The sequence below is a fragment of the Nicotiana tabacum genome, chromosome 5 (assembly GCF_000715075.1).
Source record: "Nicotiana tabacum cultivar K326 chromosome 5, ASM71507v2, whole genome shotgun sequence".
NCBI classification, from domain to species: Eukaryota; Viridiplantae; Streptophyta; class Magnoliopsida; order Solanales; family Solanaceae; genus Nicotiana; species Nicotiana tabacum.
The window spans coordinates 99,754,425-99,772,126 of NC_134084.1; the positions used below are offsets into that span (position 1 = coordinate 99,754,425).

At 36.1% G+C, this 17,702-nt stretch overlaps 2 protein-coding genes across 3 annotated transcripts; one reads left to right on the top strand and one right to left on the bottom strand.

The window, feature by feature from the left end:
• Positions 1–216: 216 nt before the first annotated feature.
• Positions 217–8,714, top strand: LOC107785522 (casein kinase 1-like protein HD16). Of its 2 annotated transcripts, none has more exons than XM_075253861.1 (17): positions 217–627; positions 1,436–1,917; positions 2,110–2,235; positions 2,319–2,392; positions 2,499–2,568; positions 2,655–2,710; positions 2,862–2,933; positions 3,117–3,211; positions 3,457–3,523; positions 3,613–3,742; positions 3,838–4,056; positions 4,143–4,273; positions 5,581–5,755; positions 5,856–5,946; positions 7,476–7,633; positions 7,713–7,901; positions 8,323–8,714. In XM_075253861.1, exons 2-17 carry the CDS (start codon positions 1,486–1,488, stop codon positions 8,380–8,382), a joined length of 2,145 nt encoding a protein of 714 aa, XP_075109962.1. In that variant the 5' UTR covers positions 217–627; positions 1,436–1,485; the 3' UTR covers positions 8,383–8,714. The 2 variants fall into 2 exon arrangements, with proteins under 2 accessions (XP_075109962.1, XP_075109963.1); XM_075253862.1 differs by having other exon boundaries at positions 269–627; positions 1,397–1,917.
• A 3,713-nt stretch (positions 8,715–12,427) lies between these two features.
• Positions 12,428–14,654, bottom strand: LOC107785521 (patatin-like protein 3). Its single transcript, XM_016606846.2, has 2 exons — positions 13,600–14,654; positions 12,428–13,169 (listed from the first exon to the last, which is right to left on the bottom strand). Exons 1-2 carry the CDS (start codon positions 14,539–14,541, stop codon positions 12,828–12,830), a joined length of 1,284 nt encoding a protein of 427 aa, XP_016462332.1. The 5' UTR covers positions 14,542–14,654; the 3' UTR covers positions 12,428–12,827.
• Between the last annotated feature and the right edge of the window lie 3,048 nt (positions 14,655–17,702).

Genomic DNA, 17,702 nt, shown 5'->3' on the forward strand with positions numbered 1-17,702 from the left:
TCCTGCTATACGCGGGGTCCGAAAAAGGGTCGAACTACAAGGGTATACAAAATTATCTGCATTTCTGCAAGAAGCTGTTTTTACGGCTCGAACCTATGACCTTCCGGTGGCAAATGAGTTTAGAATAGCTAGATGGAAAAGATAAATAGGTTAGATATATAGTAAATAGATAATTAGATAAGAGTACATTAGATTACAGTAAATACGTAATCAGATACAGCACAGGCACCAAAGTAGTAATACAGGGCTCCATACCGCACACAAATACACACACACACAGTCCTCCGCCCACTCATTATTAGTATTTCATTTCATTCAATCAAATTTCCCAAAATCCAAAATTTTGCTCACCGAATGTAACGTTACTTCATCCTTCATTCAAGCTAAACACACCTTATCATCATCCCCGTATACACTAAACACCAAACCAGCTTTTTTTCTCCTTTTCTTTTTACAGATAAGATTTTTCCTTTTCTTTTTCTTTGAACTATCCCATGTGGTTTCTTGTTGATTTTATCTAAAGATCTGATTTTGATCGGCGATTTGAAAACCCATTTTTCTTCCTTCAAATTTGTTGATTTTTGTTCTATTTCACACCGATCCTTTCTGGCTTTTGCTGTTTCTGAGGTAAAGATTTGATTTTTTCTGTTTTTATATGATTTTCTTGGCTTTTCCCTTTGTGGGGTTCTTGTGTTTCTGTGGAAATGTGCCTAAAATGCTCAGTTTTTGTTGCTTGTTTGATGATCGGTTGAGTTACGTGTGATGTGATGAAGGTGATCCATTTGGGTTTTCTAAAGATTATTATTATTTTTTATATTTTGTAATTTCATTGTATTGGAGCTTTTTGTTTGATTGGTTTGATTTTGTTTAAATTTATTCCAATGATGCTGTTTTCCTTTGTATAATTTTCTTGATTATACAGTTTAAAGCTTTCATTTATGTTGGAATCAAGCCTCTAGGATGTTAGTTTTCTCTTGAAGTTTAAAGTTATTAATTTTTTGATGTATATATACTTCCAGTGTCACTTCTTGTTTGGAAATAAGGGAAGGTTCGTGAAGCTTTGTAATAAATAGTGAAGTAGATAGATGGGAAAAATAGAAGAGAAACGAACTAATTATAGAAATATAGATGTCACTCTTATAATCGTAAAGATATCCTTATCTGCATAATCTGGTCCATTTTTAGTATGCAAGAAATATGAATCTTCTTATGTTAGTTAACTTAATTTTTTATGGGTAAAAAGTTCAGAACTTTAGTTTAGAACTTTTGGGAATTAATGTAAATATCATGTTTGATTCATGGAAACTGTGATTTTCTTAGATGCTGGTGTGTTGAGTGCCTCGCCTTTTTTTTTTTTATCGGTTTCTATTTAAAGTCCACGTTGTTGTTAATACAGGATTCTTGCATTCATTGTTATTGTTGTGTTTACCACCAGATTTTCTAGGCAAGGTGGGTGAACCGAGTTGAGTGTGATTTGCATGGGTGATGATGCCAGAGTTGCGTAGTGGAGCAAGGAGATCAAAACGGCTTGGTGATCTCCAGCCTGCCGCCCCTCAACCTGTTGGCCAAGAGGAAAACTTGGTTTTGCCGCCTACTCAGAACAGAGGCAGAAGAAGAGGTGGTGGTGGAGGAAGAGGAAGGGGTAATGCTGCAACGGCTGTAGGAAAAGGGCCTTCAGGGACGACACGTGCAAGGCCAAGTGGTGCTGGTAGGGGTAGGGGGATTAGGTTGATAGATTTGGACCCAGAGACGCCGTGTGAGGTTCTTCCTCAAGCTGCTCCTCTTGGGGTTGCCGAGCCAGCGTTTAATAGAATTGAGGGTGCTGCAGATAAACATATTGCAATGGATGGTGGTGGAAGTGCAGACAAGGTAATGGGAGTCGAAGAAGAATCAAGCGCAACTCCTGTACCTGAGAGGGTATCTTCCTATTTGCTCTTAAGTCTCTTTCCATTTGTGTTCTATTAACTTTTGCCTTGAAAATTCCACCAGCTGCCTAGGAAATACCTTGACATCATTAATGACATCGTGTAGGCTAAATTTCTGCAACATCGTATATATACTCTTATTGTAAATAGAATTCTTAGAAGAATGCTTTCTATCTTGATGCAGGTGCAAGTGGGTAATTCTCCTGTATATAAAACAGAAAGGAAGTTAGGTAAGGGTGGATTTGGGCAAGTATATGTTGGTCGAAGAACAAGTGGGGGAACTGAGAGAACAGGACCAGATGCTGTTGAGGTACTGCCTATGACATAGTGGATCTTTTACAAGCCTTTCTGACATTATTTGGATTATAATACAGCGATAATGATTCTCACTAGGTTGCATTGAAATTTGAGCATCGAAATAGTAAGGGTTGCAACTATGGCCCTCCTTATGAGTGGCAGGTGTACAAGTAAGCATGAATCCTTATTTCAGAATCTCTTATTTCTTTGTATTTTTCAGTCTTCAGATGTCTTACTTATTATCCAATTGTGAACTTTTTTTTTTTGCCTTGACAGCACCCTGAATGGATGCTATGGTATCCCATGGGTTCACTATAAGGGTCGTCAGGGAGACTTTTACATCTTGGTAACTTTTGGTTTTCATCTTTTTGTAAAAAGAATTTCTTGTTCTATCACTTTTGTGTTACTGATATTTCCTGGAAATATTTTCAGGTCATGGACATGCTGGGACCTAGCTTGTGGGATGTCTGGAATTCTTTAGGCCAGTCGTAAGTTTCCAACTTTTTCTATTTGCATTGATTTTTCCTGCACATACATAGGAATGCCGACAAAACAATGTACCACGTATACTTTTTTGTGGGCATGCATATGCTGTAGTCTGTATTTCTCTCTGTTTGATGATTATTAACCTTGCAACAGGATGTCGCCGAATATGGTAGCCTGTATTGCGGTGGAGGCAATATCGATTCTTGAAAAACTGCACCTTAAGGGGTAACTGTTATCCCTCCAGCAATACATATGTTATTTCATCATTTATTCATGATATTTTCCTCTGGCATATCACTTTGCTTGATTGTTCACTTTCATTTCACTTTCAGCACTCTAAACTCAGAAGTCAAGTAGTATCAGTGACCTATTTTTTTTCCACATCTAATTCTTTTTTCTCACTTTAAGGTTCGTGCATGGAGATGTGAAGCCGGAAAATTTCTTACTTGGTCTGCCAGGAAGTGCTGATGAGAAGAAGCTGTATCTTATTGATCTCGGTTTGGGTAAGATGCATTATATTATGATCTTTTCTGTTTATCGCCCTATCTTTTTCTTGGAGTGTCCATTTCGTTTTCTTTCTAATTTATTGTAAAGCATCATTAATCCTGTCAATTTGTTATCACACGTTGAGAAATACCTCTGTCGGATCAGTTCTGCTTGTTGGTCTACTACACCTGAAGAATACCATTTCTTTTCGTTTGATGTTAATCTCGAGTACTGGTCTTGATGATATCGATCATTGCTGCAGCATCTAGATGGAAAGATGCAGCATCTGGTCTGCATGTTGAATATGACCAGAGGCCAGATATATTCAGGTTTGTTCATTTGGAATGTAACTTAAATAATCTTGGGCATATAATTCAACAACCCTTTTGAATGTGGGCTCATATGTTTGCTTTGACAGGGGAACCATAAGATATGCAAGTGTGCATGCGCATTTGGGTCGGACGGGAAGTAGAAGAGATGACCTTGAGTCACTAGCATACACATTAATATTCCTGATAAAGGGAAGGTTACCGTGGCAAGGATATCAGGTTGGTTGTTATATGCTTCTGTAAGTTTTTGTAGAGGCTTAATTTTGACTTACAAAATTTTATAATTCTCTTGTATTTGTTTTGAATTGTGATAGGGTGACAACAAGAGTTTTCTTGTGTGCAAGAAAAAAATGGCCACTTCTCCAGAGTTGATGTGTTGTTTTTGTCCGGCCCCATTCAAGCAGTTCCTTGAGGCAGTGACAAATATGAAATTTGATGAGGAACCAAATTATGCCAAGCTTATCTCTTTCTTTGAGAGTCTTATTGAGCCAGTCACGTCACTACGACCAATAAGAATTGATGGAGCTCTTAAGGTTCCTATCCATATTCGTGCATGTATGTGTGGTGTTTGCATGGCAATATTGCTCCCCTACTCAGTTGTCACCTCTTGTCTAATCAGGTTGGGCAGAAGCGGGGAAGATTGCTAATAAACTTGGAGGAAGATGAGCAACCAAAGAAGAAAGTACGATTAGGTAGTCCTGCAACACAATGGATTTCTGTTTATAATGCACGACGTCCCATGAAGCAGAGGTACGTTGCTATTAATAAAAGTGTGATTATGAGTTTTGACATGTTCAGCTATTAATAAAAGTGTGATTACGAGGTTTGTTGTGTCTGGCCATTATTGTAATTCCTTAAAAAGGTGCCGCAAGTGCTTGACTTTTTTTTGGTCTTGGATCTTATCAAAAGTATCCATCGAACTCTAGACATCCAAATAAAGCCTTTTTAATGTTTTAATTAGTTATGCATCTGAGATGCCATAAAATTGCCGCTCTGACATTCGTATTTGGTGTGTTTCATAAATTTGGCTTGTATAAAAGTTCAAGTGAACTTGCTTGTTGCTTCATGTCTTCTGTTCTTGTGTCCTTTCCCAATTGGACATACTATAGGTTTGAGAGATTACTTATTTTTAGGACAGGACTAGGTTTTTTGTTAAGGAGGACGACTAGTTTTACTAATGAAAATTGGATTTACTATTCACGTATACGGTATATAAAGCAGGAATCCAAGTAGGTTTGAGGATTTAACATTTAAGAGAGTATTTGATTTTATGATTCTTGGGTTGGCCGTTTTCGGATAATCTGGCCTATGAGAACCTTTGAGAATCATTTCCATGCATTAATCACTGCATCTCTGTTAGTGGTCACTTTATTTTTCTTCTAGTTTGAAGTGAAACTGATTTTCTCTTTAATACAGGTATCCTTTCTGTTTTGTTTGGATACATGCCTTATGCTTTGGTTGATCGGTTCATATTTCATGTAGTCTTGATGACTTAATGTTTAGAACTTCCTTTTGCCTCATGTGAGAAAATTCGTGAGTTCATTATTCTTATTTTTGGGCAGTAAACTTCTGGGGTTGAGCAGGAAAAATGATATGGCTAAGTTAATCGAAGCATAGGATTAACTTTCGAAAATTGGTAGGAAATGTAATTGTGTTATATTTGCATGGATATTTTAGGTACACGCCTGATTATGTTTACCTCCGTTTTATTCCTTAAGGGGAGAGAAGGAAATCTAATGTCTGAATACCCTTTCAATTTTCATGCAATCTTTTTGGCGCACCTCTTAAAATCTTTGACTCCTATTTATCTACCTTCTATCTTTGAATGGATCATATTATAGAATCTGGTAAGACGGGCTACATTCTTGTATAAACTGTTTGACTTGTTAGGTTTACATGAGGACTTCAAGTGTTATCTCACTTTCTTTGCTTACATAAACTATTGACAAATTGAGTGTTAAATGCATGGATTTTCATGTTAAATTATCTTCTTAATGCATGTGATTTCTATATTAATGCCAGTTGCTGATATAAAATTATTAATGATGATCTTGTAGGTACCACTATAATGTAGCGGACTCTAGGCTCCGGCAGCATGTAGACAAAGGAAATGAGGACGGTCTTTACATCAGCTGTGTGGCTTCAGCAGCCAATCTGTGGGCCTTAATCATGGATGCAGGAACCGGTTTCTCTTCCCAGGTTTATGAGCTTTCAGCTGTCTTCCTCCATAAGGTTGTTATCATCTCAATCACCTTATCTCTATCATATTCAGTGATTATCTTTATCTCTTTCTTTTCGTGGGATATGCTCAAATAATTGTGATTCTTTTCAGGATTGGATAATGGAACAGTGGGAAAAGAACTACTACATCAGCTCAATAGCTGGTGCAGCTAACGGAAGTTCCTTGGTCGTTATGTCAAAAGGTTAGATATTAATGGAAACTGATCTGACTGATTCACAATTTGAGGTGTTTACTGAAGGATCAACTGATGGACTTCTCCTTGTGAATGATATTGTTTCCATCTTGCTATTTTTGGCGGGAAATTTTCTTTCTTAGTGAAAGAGTTTATGCTTAAACAAAACCAGCACATATATAATAATTAGATTTGCGACATACTATGCAGTTATAAGAATATAGCTTGAAGTGCATATAGAACAAACACGGATCTTGTATTCATTACCAGTGATCCTAAGTAGTATTAATTTTAACAGATTAAGTTCAGTCTGATACTTATTTGAAATTCATGGAACCTGTACTTCTATGTTTCTTCACTTTATTGCATTAAGCTTTCACAAATCTGGTCTTTAGTCAAATAAAAAAGGATGGAACAGAAAATAATACCTGTTTTGGAAGAGGTCCGGATAGATTTTCGCTGTTCAAGAGTGTGGTTATTCCTGCTTGTTGGTTTAAGCAGCTTTAGATACGAGAAACAGAAAGGTCGAAAGGGGACGGGTGTTGTGGTACCAATGAGCAATGGGGATGTTCATGCGGTTCAGTCTAGATATCTTTAGCATGTGAAGTTTCCTGGTACAAGAGTGACCAGGAGGTGAAGTGGGATGTTCATACAGTTCTAATACTGAAGAACAATAGGGATCTTAACAAAAACGTTGTCAAATGTAGAATTATGCCCCTTATAAGGGTAGCCTGGAGCTTGATGATTAGCCCACGTCTTTGAGACCTTTTCCATACTTCAGCCATCTACGAAATGTTTTCGAATGTGAGTTGCTGTTGGTAGAATTAAAATACCAAGTAGCAATGTACCAAACTTTCCATTAGTTAGCTGCTGCAAAAGTAGGGCAAATTTGGCAAGGATGCATGGATTGGTGCATGTCATGAGTTCAGACCCTGTCACTGATACGAAGCTTGGTATTTATGTGGGAGCAGGGTAGAGAGGTGGGTGCATACTCCTCCGAGTTTTGAACCTGTGAACACAATTGGGGTTGGACCACCTAACTAATAGGGATTTCTTGGTCATAAAAAAAAAGGAAAAAAGTTTAAGACCTCAGGCTAATGGCCTGCATAAGTATTTTAGTCGTGGCTGCACCAGAACCTTTTGGTGTGTTGTCAAAGCAACTGGAGCTGAATTATTTACCTATTTTCACCACCTGCCTAGTGTGCTGACACTCTCTCTTTGTTGGCCTTAGTGTGCTGCTTCTTTTGAAAAAATTTCCTACCTTTTGGTTCTTTGATATGGTCTTTTACTTAGTCTGCTTTTTATTTGCATGTTTCAACCTTTGGCATGCAAATAAGATATAGATGGTTTAATTTCTGTTTTATTATGAGTAACCCAACTTTATGTATATGCGGTTAGCGAGCTGCATTTTGTTGCTAAGACTATCCACTGCAGATTGCTTACCAGGAATGGACTTGCTGTGAATCAATTTGATTATGATTTATTTGTTGATGGTCCTATGAACAATCTATTAATTTCTCTTGGTGTTTGATGGTCAGGAACTCCATATACACAACAGTCTTACAAAGTGAGTGAATCTTTCCCTTTCAAATGGATAAACAAAAAGTGGAAAGAAGGTTTCCATGTCACATCCATGACCACTGCTGGCAGTCGCTGGGGTGTGGTCATGTCCCGAAATTCTGGATATTCAGAACAGGTGATTAGTTTTTACTCAGTCGTTACTTCCATTTCTTACTTTCCTCAACAATAGTGGCTTAAAGCAGATAACCATGTAGGTTGTTGAGCTTGACTTCCTTTACCCAAGTGAAGGAATACATCGACGGTGGGAAAGTGGTTATAGAATAACTTCTATGGCTGCCACTGCCGATCAAGCAGCCTTCATATTGAGCGTACCAAGACGTAAAATGATTGATGAGACTCAAGAGACTTTACGGACATCTGCCTTCCCAAGTACCCATGTTAAGGTAACTAGTCTTTTCCTTAATCCTGAATGTTACCTGTTTGCCTTGCATTTTCCTTAAATCTGACAGGTTCAAGTTGTGATGGGAATTTACAAACTACTCGTTGTGATCCAGTTTCTATGATGTTTCCTTGACTGGAAATGGAATTTAAGTTGTTTTTGTTGCTTGGTTATTGTACTAGTCGTGGGAGAAATATCAAAGTAATGGTTAAAAAGCTAGTTTGATAGAGAAATTATCACATCAAAGTTTTTAAAAATGAATTTGAATTCTTGAACGCTGTGAAAATTATATGAAACAAATGTTTGTAATAATGAAGCTTCAACTGACAGGAGTTGGCGGAATGCAATTTGCATATTAGTTATGCATGTACTCTTTTAAATCTTTTCCCTTTGTAGTTTCAACATTGCAAATTCTCATTTTGCAGGAAAAATGGTCTAAAAATCTTTACATTGCATCAATCTGCTATGGTCGAACTGTCTGCTGACATGGACTGCCGAGTTGTCAATTATTGTAGTGTCTTGTAATTGATGAGAGATGGAGGATGAATTCAGCTGGTCCTGTTGGGGATTGCCTTGTCAAGTCAGTCCTCATTTTTTCTTCATGTAAAAATCATTGTGTTGTGTTGTACAACTGTGTAATGCGAAAGAAACGGATGAGTTAGGGCCCTGCAAGCTTTGGCTAGTAACACCAATTGCGTCAACGACATAATATTTTAGTTTTGGCAATTAAGGCTAAGAAATGGTGGATTGCTTAACATATTTGTACCTTAAAATTGGAAGGGTGTATTTATTCCATAATATATCCATTCTTGCTGCATGTTAGGCTTTTCTATGGGAGAAATCAAAAGAGATGTCCTGCCCTTGCTCCTCCCCCCGGGCACCCCGACCTTTTTTAAGCTTTTGAGTGCTGGTCCCCTGCAATAAGGTAGCCAATTTCATTATTCCCAGTGAGCCAAAAAAGTAATAATTGCACGGGGCGACCATTTATATCCATTTTTTAAAAAAGTTTGAACTTGTACCCACTTTTTAAACTACTTCAGTCCCCTTTCTCTTCCTCCTTCATTTTCTTCTTCTTCTTTCTTTTGTGCTGTTGGTGCTGCTATGAAACTTCAGTTCATGGGATGATTGCCATAAGTATGTTTATCAGATTATTTAAAAATAAATTATGAATAATTACATAAGTTAGTAGACAATAATTTGTAAATATTTTCACGTACGTGAAGTTTAAGGTCACACTTAGTGATTCTTTTCGTGATAATTCTGTTATGTTCGCGTTAATAGTTTTCAAAATTGACGATTTAGATATTGTTGGCAATTTGATTATTTTATAGTAATAATACACTATGAAAGAATAAGGTGATTATTTATCTAGTATGTTAGAAAGCTTTTTCAAAAACTTCAGCTTATATAGTGCTGAAGTTTTTACAAATGAACTAAATAACTTCAGCATTTCTGCTGAAGTTTTTGAAAAAGCTAGTGAATCCATGACAAAAAAACTTCAGCTTATTTAGTGCTGTAGTTTTTACAAATGAACTAAATAATTTCAGCTCTTCTGCTGAAGTTTTTGAAAAAGCTTAATGACAAAACTAATGAGTCCAAGACAAAAAAACTTCAGCTTATTTAGTGCTGAAGTTTTTACAAATGAACTAAATAACTACAGCATCTTCAACAATTACAAACAAAAAATTCAGCACACTTCAGGCCCGTCTACTAGAATGCTGAAGTTTGCGTGATTACCTTTGCTACTTTAGGTCTGTATGTTGAAGTTACGCGAAAAAATGGGTACGCTTGATATTTTTTTGCAAAGCGGGTACAAGTTAAAACGTGACAAAAAAAATGGGTATAGATGCAAATGCCTCGGCATTTTGACATAACTGGTTATTCCTTACCTTGGGATGGTAACAAGTGTCCTGCTATTCCTGTAATTTGGATAATCTATTTTGACTCAGTTGTTATAGTTTAGACACTTTTGTATTGCCGCCATTTATGTTAATGCATGCACTTACCAATGAATACCTAAACAAGGTAAGTCCTAGTTTAGAAAAGGCAATGTATTTGATGTTGTAAAAAATAATTTATACTATTAGTAATTAAAACGGATAAATCTCTATGTTAAACATTAAGTAGTAGTAATCTAATAAACATGTTAACTAATTTGGAACAATAGGTTAAATCTACGGAGTCAGTCTAGAAAATCTTCACCACTACCCGTGTGTATATATTTTAAATCTCTCTGTATATTTATGTTATACAGAAGTATGATGACTCTTGACTAGGGGTGGCAAGTGGGCCGATCCGAGCCCTAATTAGGCCAAGTGGGCTGGTCTTATGGGCCGCGGTCCCGATCCTTAAATAAAAGGGCTTAGCGATCCCAGGCTAAATGGTCTTTTTGTAGGAACTGGTCCGGGACCGGACCCACAAACTCATGGTCCTGAGCTAAACGGACCGGGCCCGCGAGCTAAGTGGGCTGAGTGTGCTCAACGACTAAATAGTGATTTTTTAAAAAATTAAATAGAAATTAGAGTCAAAAAGATGTTAAAAAAAAATATCTAAGGCAATGCCTTGTAAATTTATTATAGAATTGTGACCTAATTTTTTAATTCAAATTTAAAGACAAAAATATTGTAAAAAGATATTCAAAACAATGCCTTGTACTTTTATTATAGCATTAAAAAAATATGGCAATATCTTTCTTTGTCTTTCTCCCCCCAATGGAATGAGCACAACAAGGTGCTAATACCACTATTGAGAAGAAAAAGAAACTAATCAAGATGTGCCAAAATACAAATTACATAATAAATACTAATTTTTGTTCATACAAGTTACATGGTATCTTTTACAAACTTCATAAATCCTTCAAGGTTCGGAGGAATTTCTGTTGGTGGTGGTGGAAAAGTAGCTCGGTCATCGCTTTGTCGGGCGAAGCAACATCCTCAGCAAGTTCAACTAGGATTTTTGTAAGCTTCGTCTTCCTCTGGTGTGATTCAGCAAGTCCAAAATTTCTTCTTTCCGAACGGATCCAATCTCTGAAAAGTATTGATTTTTTCAAGCTCTCCCTCATAGATGCTCTATAATTACCTATTTGAAGTCTTGCTTGACTGAAAGCGCACTCCGATGCCACTGTTGAAGCTTGAGTATGTAAAATGTCTCAGGCCATCCTTGAAAGAACCGGAAAGTGTTTTTCTTTGTCCTTCCACCATTGCAAAATATTAAAGGAGTCGTCGGGATTCACTTCCTCAAGTTGCTGCGACAAATAAACTTCAAGCTTATTTAGTTGTGAAAAATTATTATACTAGAACCAAAAGAATCCCTAAACCCAGCCCAAGCACTAAGTCCTTTTACTCCTGCAGTTGTTTTAGAAGTTTGAGAATCAGAAGAAGATGGAGTTGGAACATTTGGTCTAGCATGATTTATGCAACTCTATACGAATTATAAATAGTTTGAGCATTTATTCTAATTGATGCTATTGCTTCCGGAAGTTTAGGAAATTCATCATCTTCAAGCGCTAAACCATTAAAAGCTAACTCCATACCACAAGTTTTACACTTAGCCTTATTTTGTTGAACTAGTTGAGTAAAAAATGGTCAAACATGAGATATTTCTAGCCGTTTGGTAGGTCGTCTAGAAAAAGCAGGGGCAGTATCAGGAGTATCAGATGGATCATCATTTGGATTAGCAACGTTATCACTAGTTGGATTAACATTAGAAGCAGATCTAGTGGGTGTATCATCATCCGGTTGAGTTTAATCAAAATCAATTTCCTCATCATCATTTTCATCAATAGTATTATAATTATTAGAATAGAGAGAATTCATTAATTCATTGTCTATTTTTAAATAGCCAAACAACTAGATTTTTTTATTAAAAAATTTACCATCGGGCCCGCTTGGCCTGCCAGGGACCGGCCCGGTCCCTTGGCGGGCCAAATGGTTCCCTGACAAAAATCGGCCCAAGCTCATCTCTAGCGGTCCTACCGGTCCCGGCCCACTTAATCCGCGGGCCCGGGCCGCCCACTTGCCACCCTTACCGTCTTGACTAATGTACTATTTCCTCTCCTCTTGCTGTAGTGATGATGGTGCTGCCCTTTGATATTTCAGTCTCAAAAAAATTATAATCCGACTCTACGATATATTTCTTTAAGAATTTTCGGTGAATGATAGCCATGCATGAATCCTGGAGTAGCTGCATTATTAGTTCAAAGCGTCATAAACACAACAATTATTAAAGTCATTAGCATATTAAATTGCAGTGGGGACAGTAAATATAGAATACTAACATAATTAGATCAATAAATAAGATGTAACCTAGTCAATGCTTCCTTCAAACCTTTTACTGTAAAATTTGTAAATCTTTTTATATGGAAAAGATGTTACTCCTTCCTATCTGAACTGAACTAATTCTCATCATTGAGACGTAGTTATTGTTGTATGTTTGATTCGAGCGAAGGGAGTTAAAGTTAGCAAGTTAACACACAAAACAATCGGGATAAATGATCATTAAAAGCAACTAGCTAGTGTTGGTAACATAACATTTACAAATTACCAAGTGCTTCTCATTGCTCTAACAAGCAATACATTTATAATATTAACATCACATACATACACACATTCATCAAGATTCAACCCTACATACATTTCACTACAAATCAACCTCAAGATAAAAAAAAAAACTAGAAAAAAAATTCTCAGGCTATTTTAGCAGGCAGCTCAGCTCAAACTCGGATGTCTGAAATATTCACGAGTGGCTTCAAACCCATACTTCAACATTAATTCAACTTAACCCACCCTACCTTAATTACCTCGCTATAATATTCTAACCTAATTAATAATAATGGAACATAGGTCTAATATATGATCATGATACATAGGTCTTCTTTACTTTACGTTAATTAATTTTCTCCCCTTATTTTTTAAAATCTTGAGCTAGATTATTAACATGAGGAAATGGTGGATGAAGTTGTTGCAGATGAAGTTCTAGGAGATGGTGATGCCTGTTTCAACATGACTGGGGGTAATATTGTAGTTTTCCTACTTTTTTGCTCTTTGATTAATTCACCAGCAAATATTTCCAACTTATCCAAATTTGTGTATTCCACCAATTTCTTCCCTTGAAATAACACAGATTCCACATTCTTCTGCTTTAGCATTTCTTCAGATATGGCTACTGTCTTGCTCGTCGATTCGTGTTTTTTCCCAACAATTCCATTTCCCTGTACTCTAACATAGTTACTGTTTCTAAATTGTCCAAATGCCATTGATACAGCTTGATCTACCTGCATTTTTTATAGGGTTACAACATTAGTCTTAGTCCAATAATTTGTGTAGATAAAGTAAATATATTTTACTTTTTCTATCAGTTAATAAAGATGGAAAATTTATTGTTCGATTATTTAGTTAAGATTCCAAATTAAAGTTCTTAATATACTACTATATCGTTAGGTGCACTATTTAATCAAAATTAACTTGTGGACTATTTAATATGTACAACTTTTCGTTTTGTTGCCTCTGAGTAATACATACGAGGTCCCATGCCCAAAAAAGGAAGAATTCTTAGAAATAAAACTCATTAAATCCAAAGTACCAACTTTCATACTTACGAACTATTCTAACGAAAGCAATTTTAAATATTATAAATTATTCAACTTTTTTTCTTTGTTTAAAAATATTTAACATATTTTGCATAAATAAAAAAGATAAGCTTACCATATCGGCAGCTCCATCTCCGGCAATCTTAACAAATGCCGCCGGGGATAACATCACATTTCCGGTACCGGAATCTGATTCTCCATTACCCAAAGAAACCACTAACAAATCTTCAACTCCATTAGCAAAGGGAAACTCTTGTTTATTGTTAAGTACATGAGTGATAGCTGCAGCCGTTGGATTATTCATCGTAACCCCACCACCAACGGCTGTGATCTTCCTTCTTCCATCAATTGACTTCACTTCCACCGAAAGATCAGCCACTGTGGCCTCACAAACGTCCGCCAACTTAAAATCACAACCGTCCATCTCCAACGCATCAGCCCGCGAAAATACAAACGGTGATCTCGTAGTTAGATCGTAGCAGGGGATTAAAACCGACTTAACCGTATCTTTTAAAGTTAAACCGCTGAATAATTTATCAAACACCTTCGCCGGCCGGAAAACACGCCGGAAAAATCCACGGTTAGAACACCGTGAAATTTTCCTATCACTCTCAAGAAGGAATTTAAGAGCTTCCTCAGCAGTAAACATCGGAATCCCATCTTTCCCACGCGTGAAAAGAAGACCGGCGAGGACACCACCGGCGCCGGAGCCGGCGACAACATCGAAGAAATCGGCAATGTGGGTGTTTTTATTTCCGGTTTTACAACGAAGGGTTGCTTCCAAATGGGCTAAAGATTTTGCTGCTAGAATGCCATTAGTGGAGCCACCGCCGTCAATTGAGAGAATTCTGATTTTTCCGGCGGCGACAGTTTTTGTTCCGGCAAAGGGTGTTAACGTATTAGTACAGTTTTGTTTGCATGTAGGAGAAAGTGTTGGGTCATTGTAACCAAAGAGGAATTTGTTTTCAAGAATGGAAAATATTTCGTACGTGAGTTTGTCAACTTCCATTTTGTTGGAGTCGATCATTGAGATGGTAGAAATTGTAGCTGCTGCCATCTTTTGTGTTTTATGTGTTGTTTCTTCTTCTTTGGGAAGACAAATGAGAATCAATGGTTTTAGAAAGTGAAAAGAGAAGAATGAAGATGAAAAGAACAGGTAGACAAGTATATATATATATATACATGCAAAGATAATTACACTTAAATAGAGGAATGAAACCGCAGGATTTTTTTGTGTGGGATGGGGGTAGGGGGAGGGGTTGGGGTTGGGGGTAGTTGGAACGCAAGCGTGAGGTTATTGACTTGAAAGAGACACACATTATAGTCTTTTACAACTTATTACTCCATCCGTTTCAATTTAGATAAAGTAATTTAATTTAGTATGAAATTTAAGAATTATTTTTTGAAATTTGTAATTTTAAAAGTTTAAGGGGTAAAAGCTTTATAGGAACATGACTTTTGTGTGATTATAAAAGTTTTTCATTAAGGGTAAAATGAATAAAATAAATAGTTTAAAATTGCATTATTTCCAATTGTAGAAATATGTCATTCTTTTAAAATAGGCTAATAAAAAAAGTGTGTCCTCTAAATTGAAACAGAGAGTATACAATATCGTTCCTTTTTTACAGAGTATTTTAAATTGTTGTAAGAATTTATATATCTTAACTGTTAGATTATTAACTTTTACAGTAGCATACCTTGTTATAAACTGTTTTATGTAAGATGATTTGATAGTGTAAAATTATTTAGATTGTCAGTGTATAAAAATTGTAATTATTTGGTGTTCGAAATCAACCCATCACGGTTAATCCAGATTCACATTGCGTAGAATTCGTTAAAAGAAAAAGTATTTTTTACCAACAACCTTTTCAATCTCAACGTCTGAACCAGGACAAAGTTTTTTACTTAAATTAATTGATTAAAAAATAAAGGCTTTAGATTCCCAAATTATTAAGATTGTGTCACTCTATTATGCCTGTAGTCTAAGGTTTTAGAGTTCAGGTGGGGACAGTATGCACCCTTTAATTTATGGGTTTACGCTAATAGTTTTTTCAAGATCTTTAATTAATTCGGATTACTTCAACTTGTGTATTAGATTTTGTAAAGAGAAGAGATACACTTGTTTAAATGTAAGCTTCAGTTTTTCTCTGGCGTAAGGTCTAAGTCTACGTACCAACAAGGGTTGTGGTGAAGTGTTAAGTACTTCTTCATCCTTAACCAGAGGTCTCGGATTTGAGTTCCTGAGTATAAAGTTGTCTTTGTTAGAAAGCATTTCACCCTAATGTGGAGCTTTCTGGTGCGAATTCGAACTTAATCGGGCTTCAATATGGATACTGAACACCGAAGAAAAAAAAAAGAAGGTTTAAGCGGGAAGGGAGGATTGTATGTTGTTATTAAAATTTCCTACTATAGAAATGAAATGACGACATTGTTTTGGTAACAAAATTTTGGGTGAAAAACGTAGTTATCAATGAAAAATCTGGAGGTAGGGACTTGTAAAGATATCATGTGTCGTGGCCAGTACCCCTTAACTTCGTTCATCTTTCTTCTTCTTGTCAATATTTTACTCTCTTTTATGCACCCAAGTGGATTAGTGACTATCTAATAACGAGGGTTAAAAATTATACAATCTCATATTTAAAATTCAGCAAAGGGAAAAATGTTAGATAATTTTTTCCTAAGTTTTTATGAACAAGTTATTCAATATCTATGCTGATAAAAGATAATAGGTACCAAAAAAAATTAGTCACGGGTAAGGGTGGTAAAATGGTTAAAAGAAAACAGTTAACTACTCATATTATCCACTAAAAAATGGGTTGGATAATGAACTTTTTAAAAATGGGTCAAATATGAAAAGAATCATATTGTTCATTCAGAAAATGGATAACCAATGAGTAACCAATGGATAACCAATGGGTCTAACTTTTACATTTGTAAAGCCTCAAATTGGGGTTCTCAAGTTAGGGGGACTAAGAATTCTCCCAAAAGTGATCATATGCAAGAATTCATGGATAATATGGTTACCTATATTATCCGCCGATTAACCTGTTTTTTATCCGTATTAAATATGGGTCGGATCGGATAATTGATCCGTTTTTTCATTATCCGTTTTCGACCCAAACCATATCCGATCCGACTCGCCCGTTTGACACTCCTAGTCATGGATAAGCTGGCCCGATCTCTATAGTTAGAACTTTATTTTATAACGGAAAAATATTTTTAAAAGAAGAAAGAACAGTTGCCTTGTTCCTAGTTGTACGGTTCATGTACCGACATCTGAATCTGTTACTCCTATTTACTACTAATAGTTTACTACCACTTCGTGTTCTCATTTTCTTTGTTTTTCATTTCGTAATCGATATTCGCATTCGAGTAGAAGCGGAGCTAGGATTTAAAGTGTATGATTTTTGAATTTGTTTTGGAACCCATAGTTCGTCTTAGTTATTGGGTTAACAATTAAATATTTTTACATATTTAATAAATTTCTTAATACAAATATAGTGTTTAAGCAAAAGTAATTGTGTTCGGCCGAATCCGCACCTAATATGCGAGCTCCGCCTCTGTATTTGGGCCTAAATAAATTTGGATTCGCGCTAGAAAATAAGGGTAAAATGTTCTCTAACAAAAACAATTTTATATCCGGGATTAAGACTCAAACTCAAAAGCTCTAACTAACAATGAAGGAGTAATTACAACTTTATCACCCATCATGTTCTCCATTTAGTATGCCTATGAGCTCGTTTTCCTTTTTTGTTGTCTTTTTTTTTTTCTGCAATTACTTCTGCAGTTGCACCAGTTAGCTAAGTAAAGAATCTACTACTAGCATATTTACATACATAAATAATCCATAATAAGTAGAATTGGTGATCTAAAAAATAAGACATACAGTAATATTTACGATCGCGCGAGTAAATTGCATTGATAGTACTATGTAAGTACATTTTACTTCACTGTTACTGTTAGTGAATATAAATTACTGTTAGTGAATATAAATTAAATCTACTCTAAACTAAATGAAGGTCAAAGGGCAGAAGTATGAGCTCATAGATGCATGGATCTTTTCTCACCTACACAGATATATATAAGACCCTAGTAGGAGTGGCAAATGGGCGGGTTGGGCTGAAATTGAACGGGTCAAGATGGGTTAGGTCAATAAATGAGTTATTGCCCAATCTAGCCCAAAGTGTATTTGGGTTAAGATGGGCTAAACAATGGGTC

What these genes read in the sequence shown, in the direction of transcription:
- LOC107785522 (XM_075253861.1), top strand. Translation starts at nt 1,486, where the DNA reads ATGATGCCAGAGTTGCGTAGTGGAGCAAGGAGATCAAAACGGCTTGGT. An exon ending in AGGGAGACTTTTACATCTTG is followed by an intron (nt 2,569 to 2,654) that starts GTAACTTTTGGT and finishes AAATATTTTCAG; the next exon opens with GTCATGGACATGCTGGGACC. An exon ending in TCCCAAGTACCCATGTTAAG is followed by an intron (nt 7,902 to 8,322) that starts GTAACTAGTCTT and finishes CTCATTTTGCAG; the next exon opens with GAAAAATGGTCTAAAAATCT.
- LOC107785521 (XM_016606846.2), bottom strand. Translation starts at nt 14,541, where the DNA reads ATGGCAGCAGCTACAATTTCTACCATCTCAATGATCGACTCCAACAAA. An exon ending in GAGATGGAGCTGCCGATATG is followed by an intron (nt 13,170 to 13,599) that starts GTAAGCTTATCT and finishes TAAAAAATGCAG; the next exon opens with GTAGATCAAGCTGTATCAAT.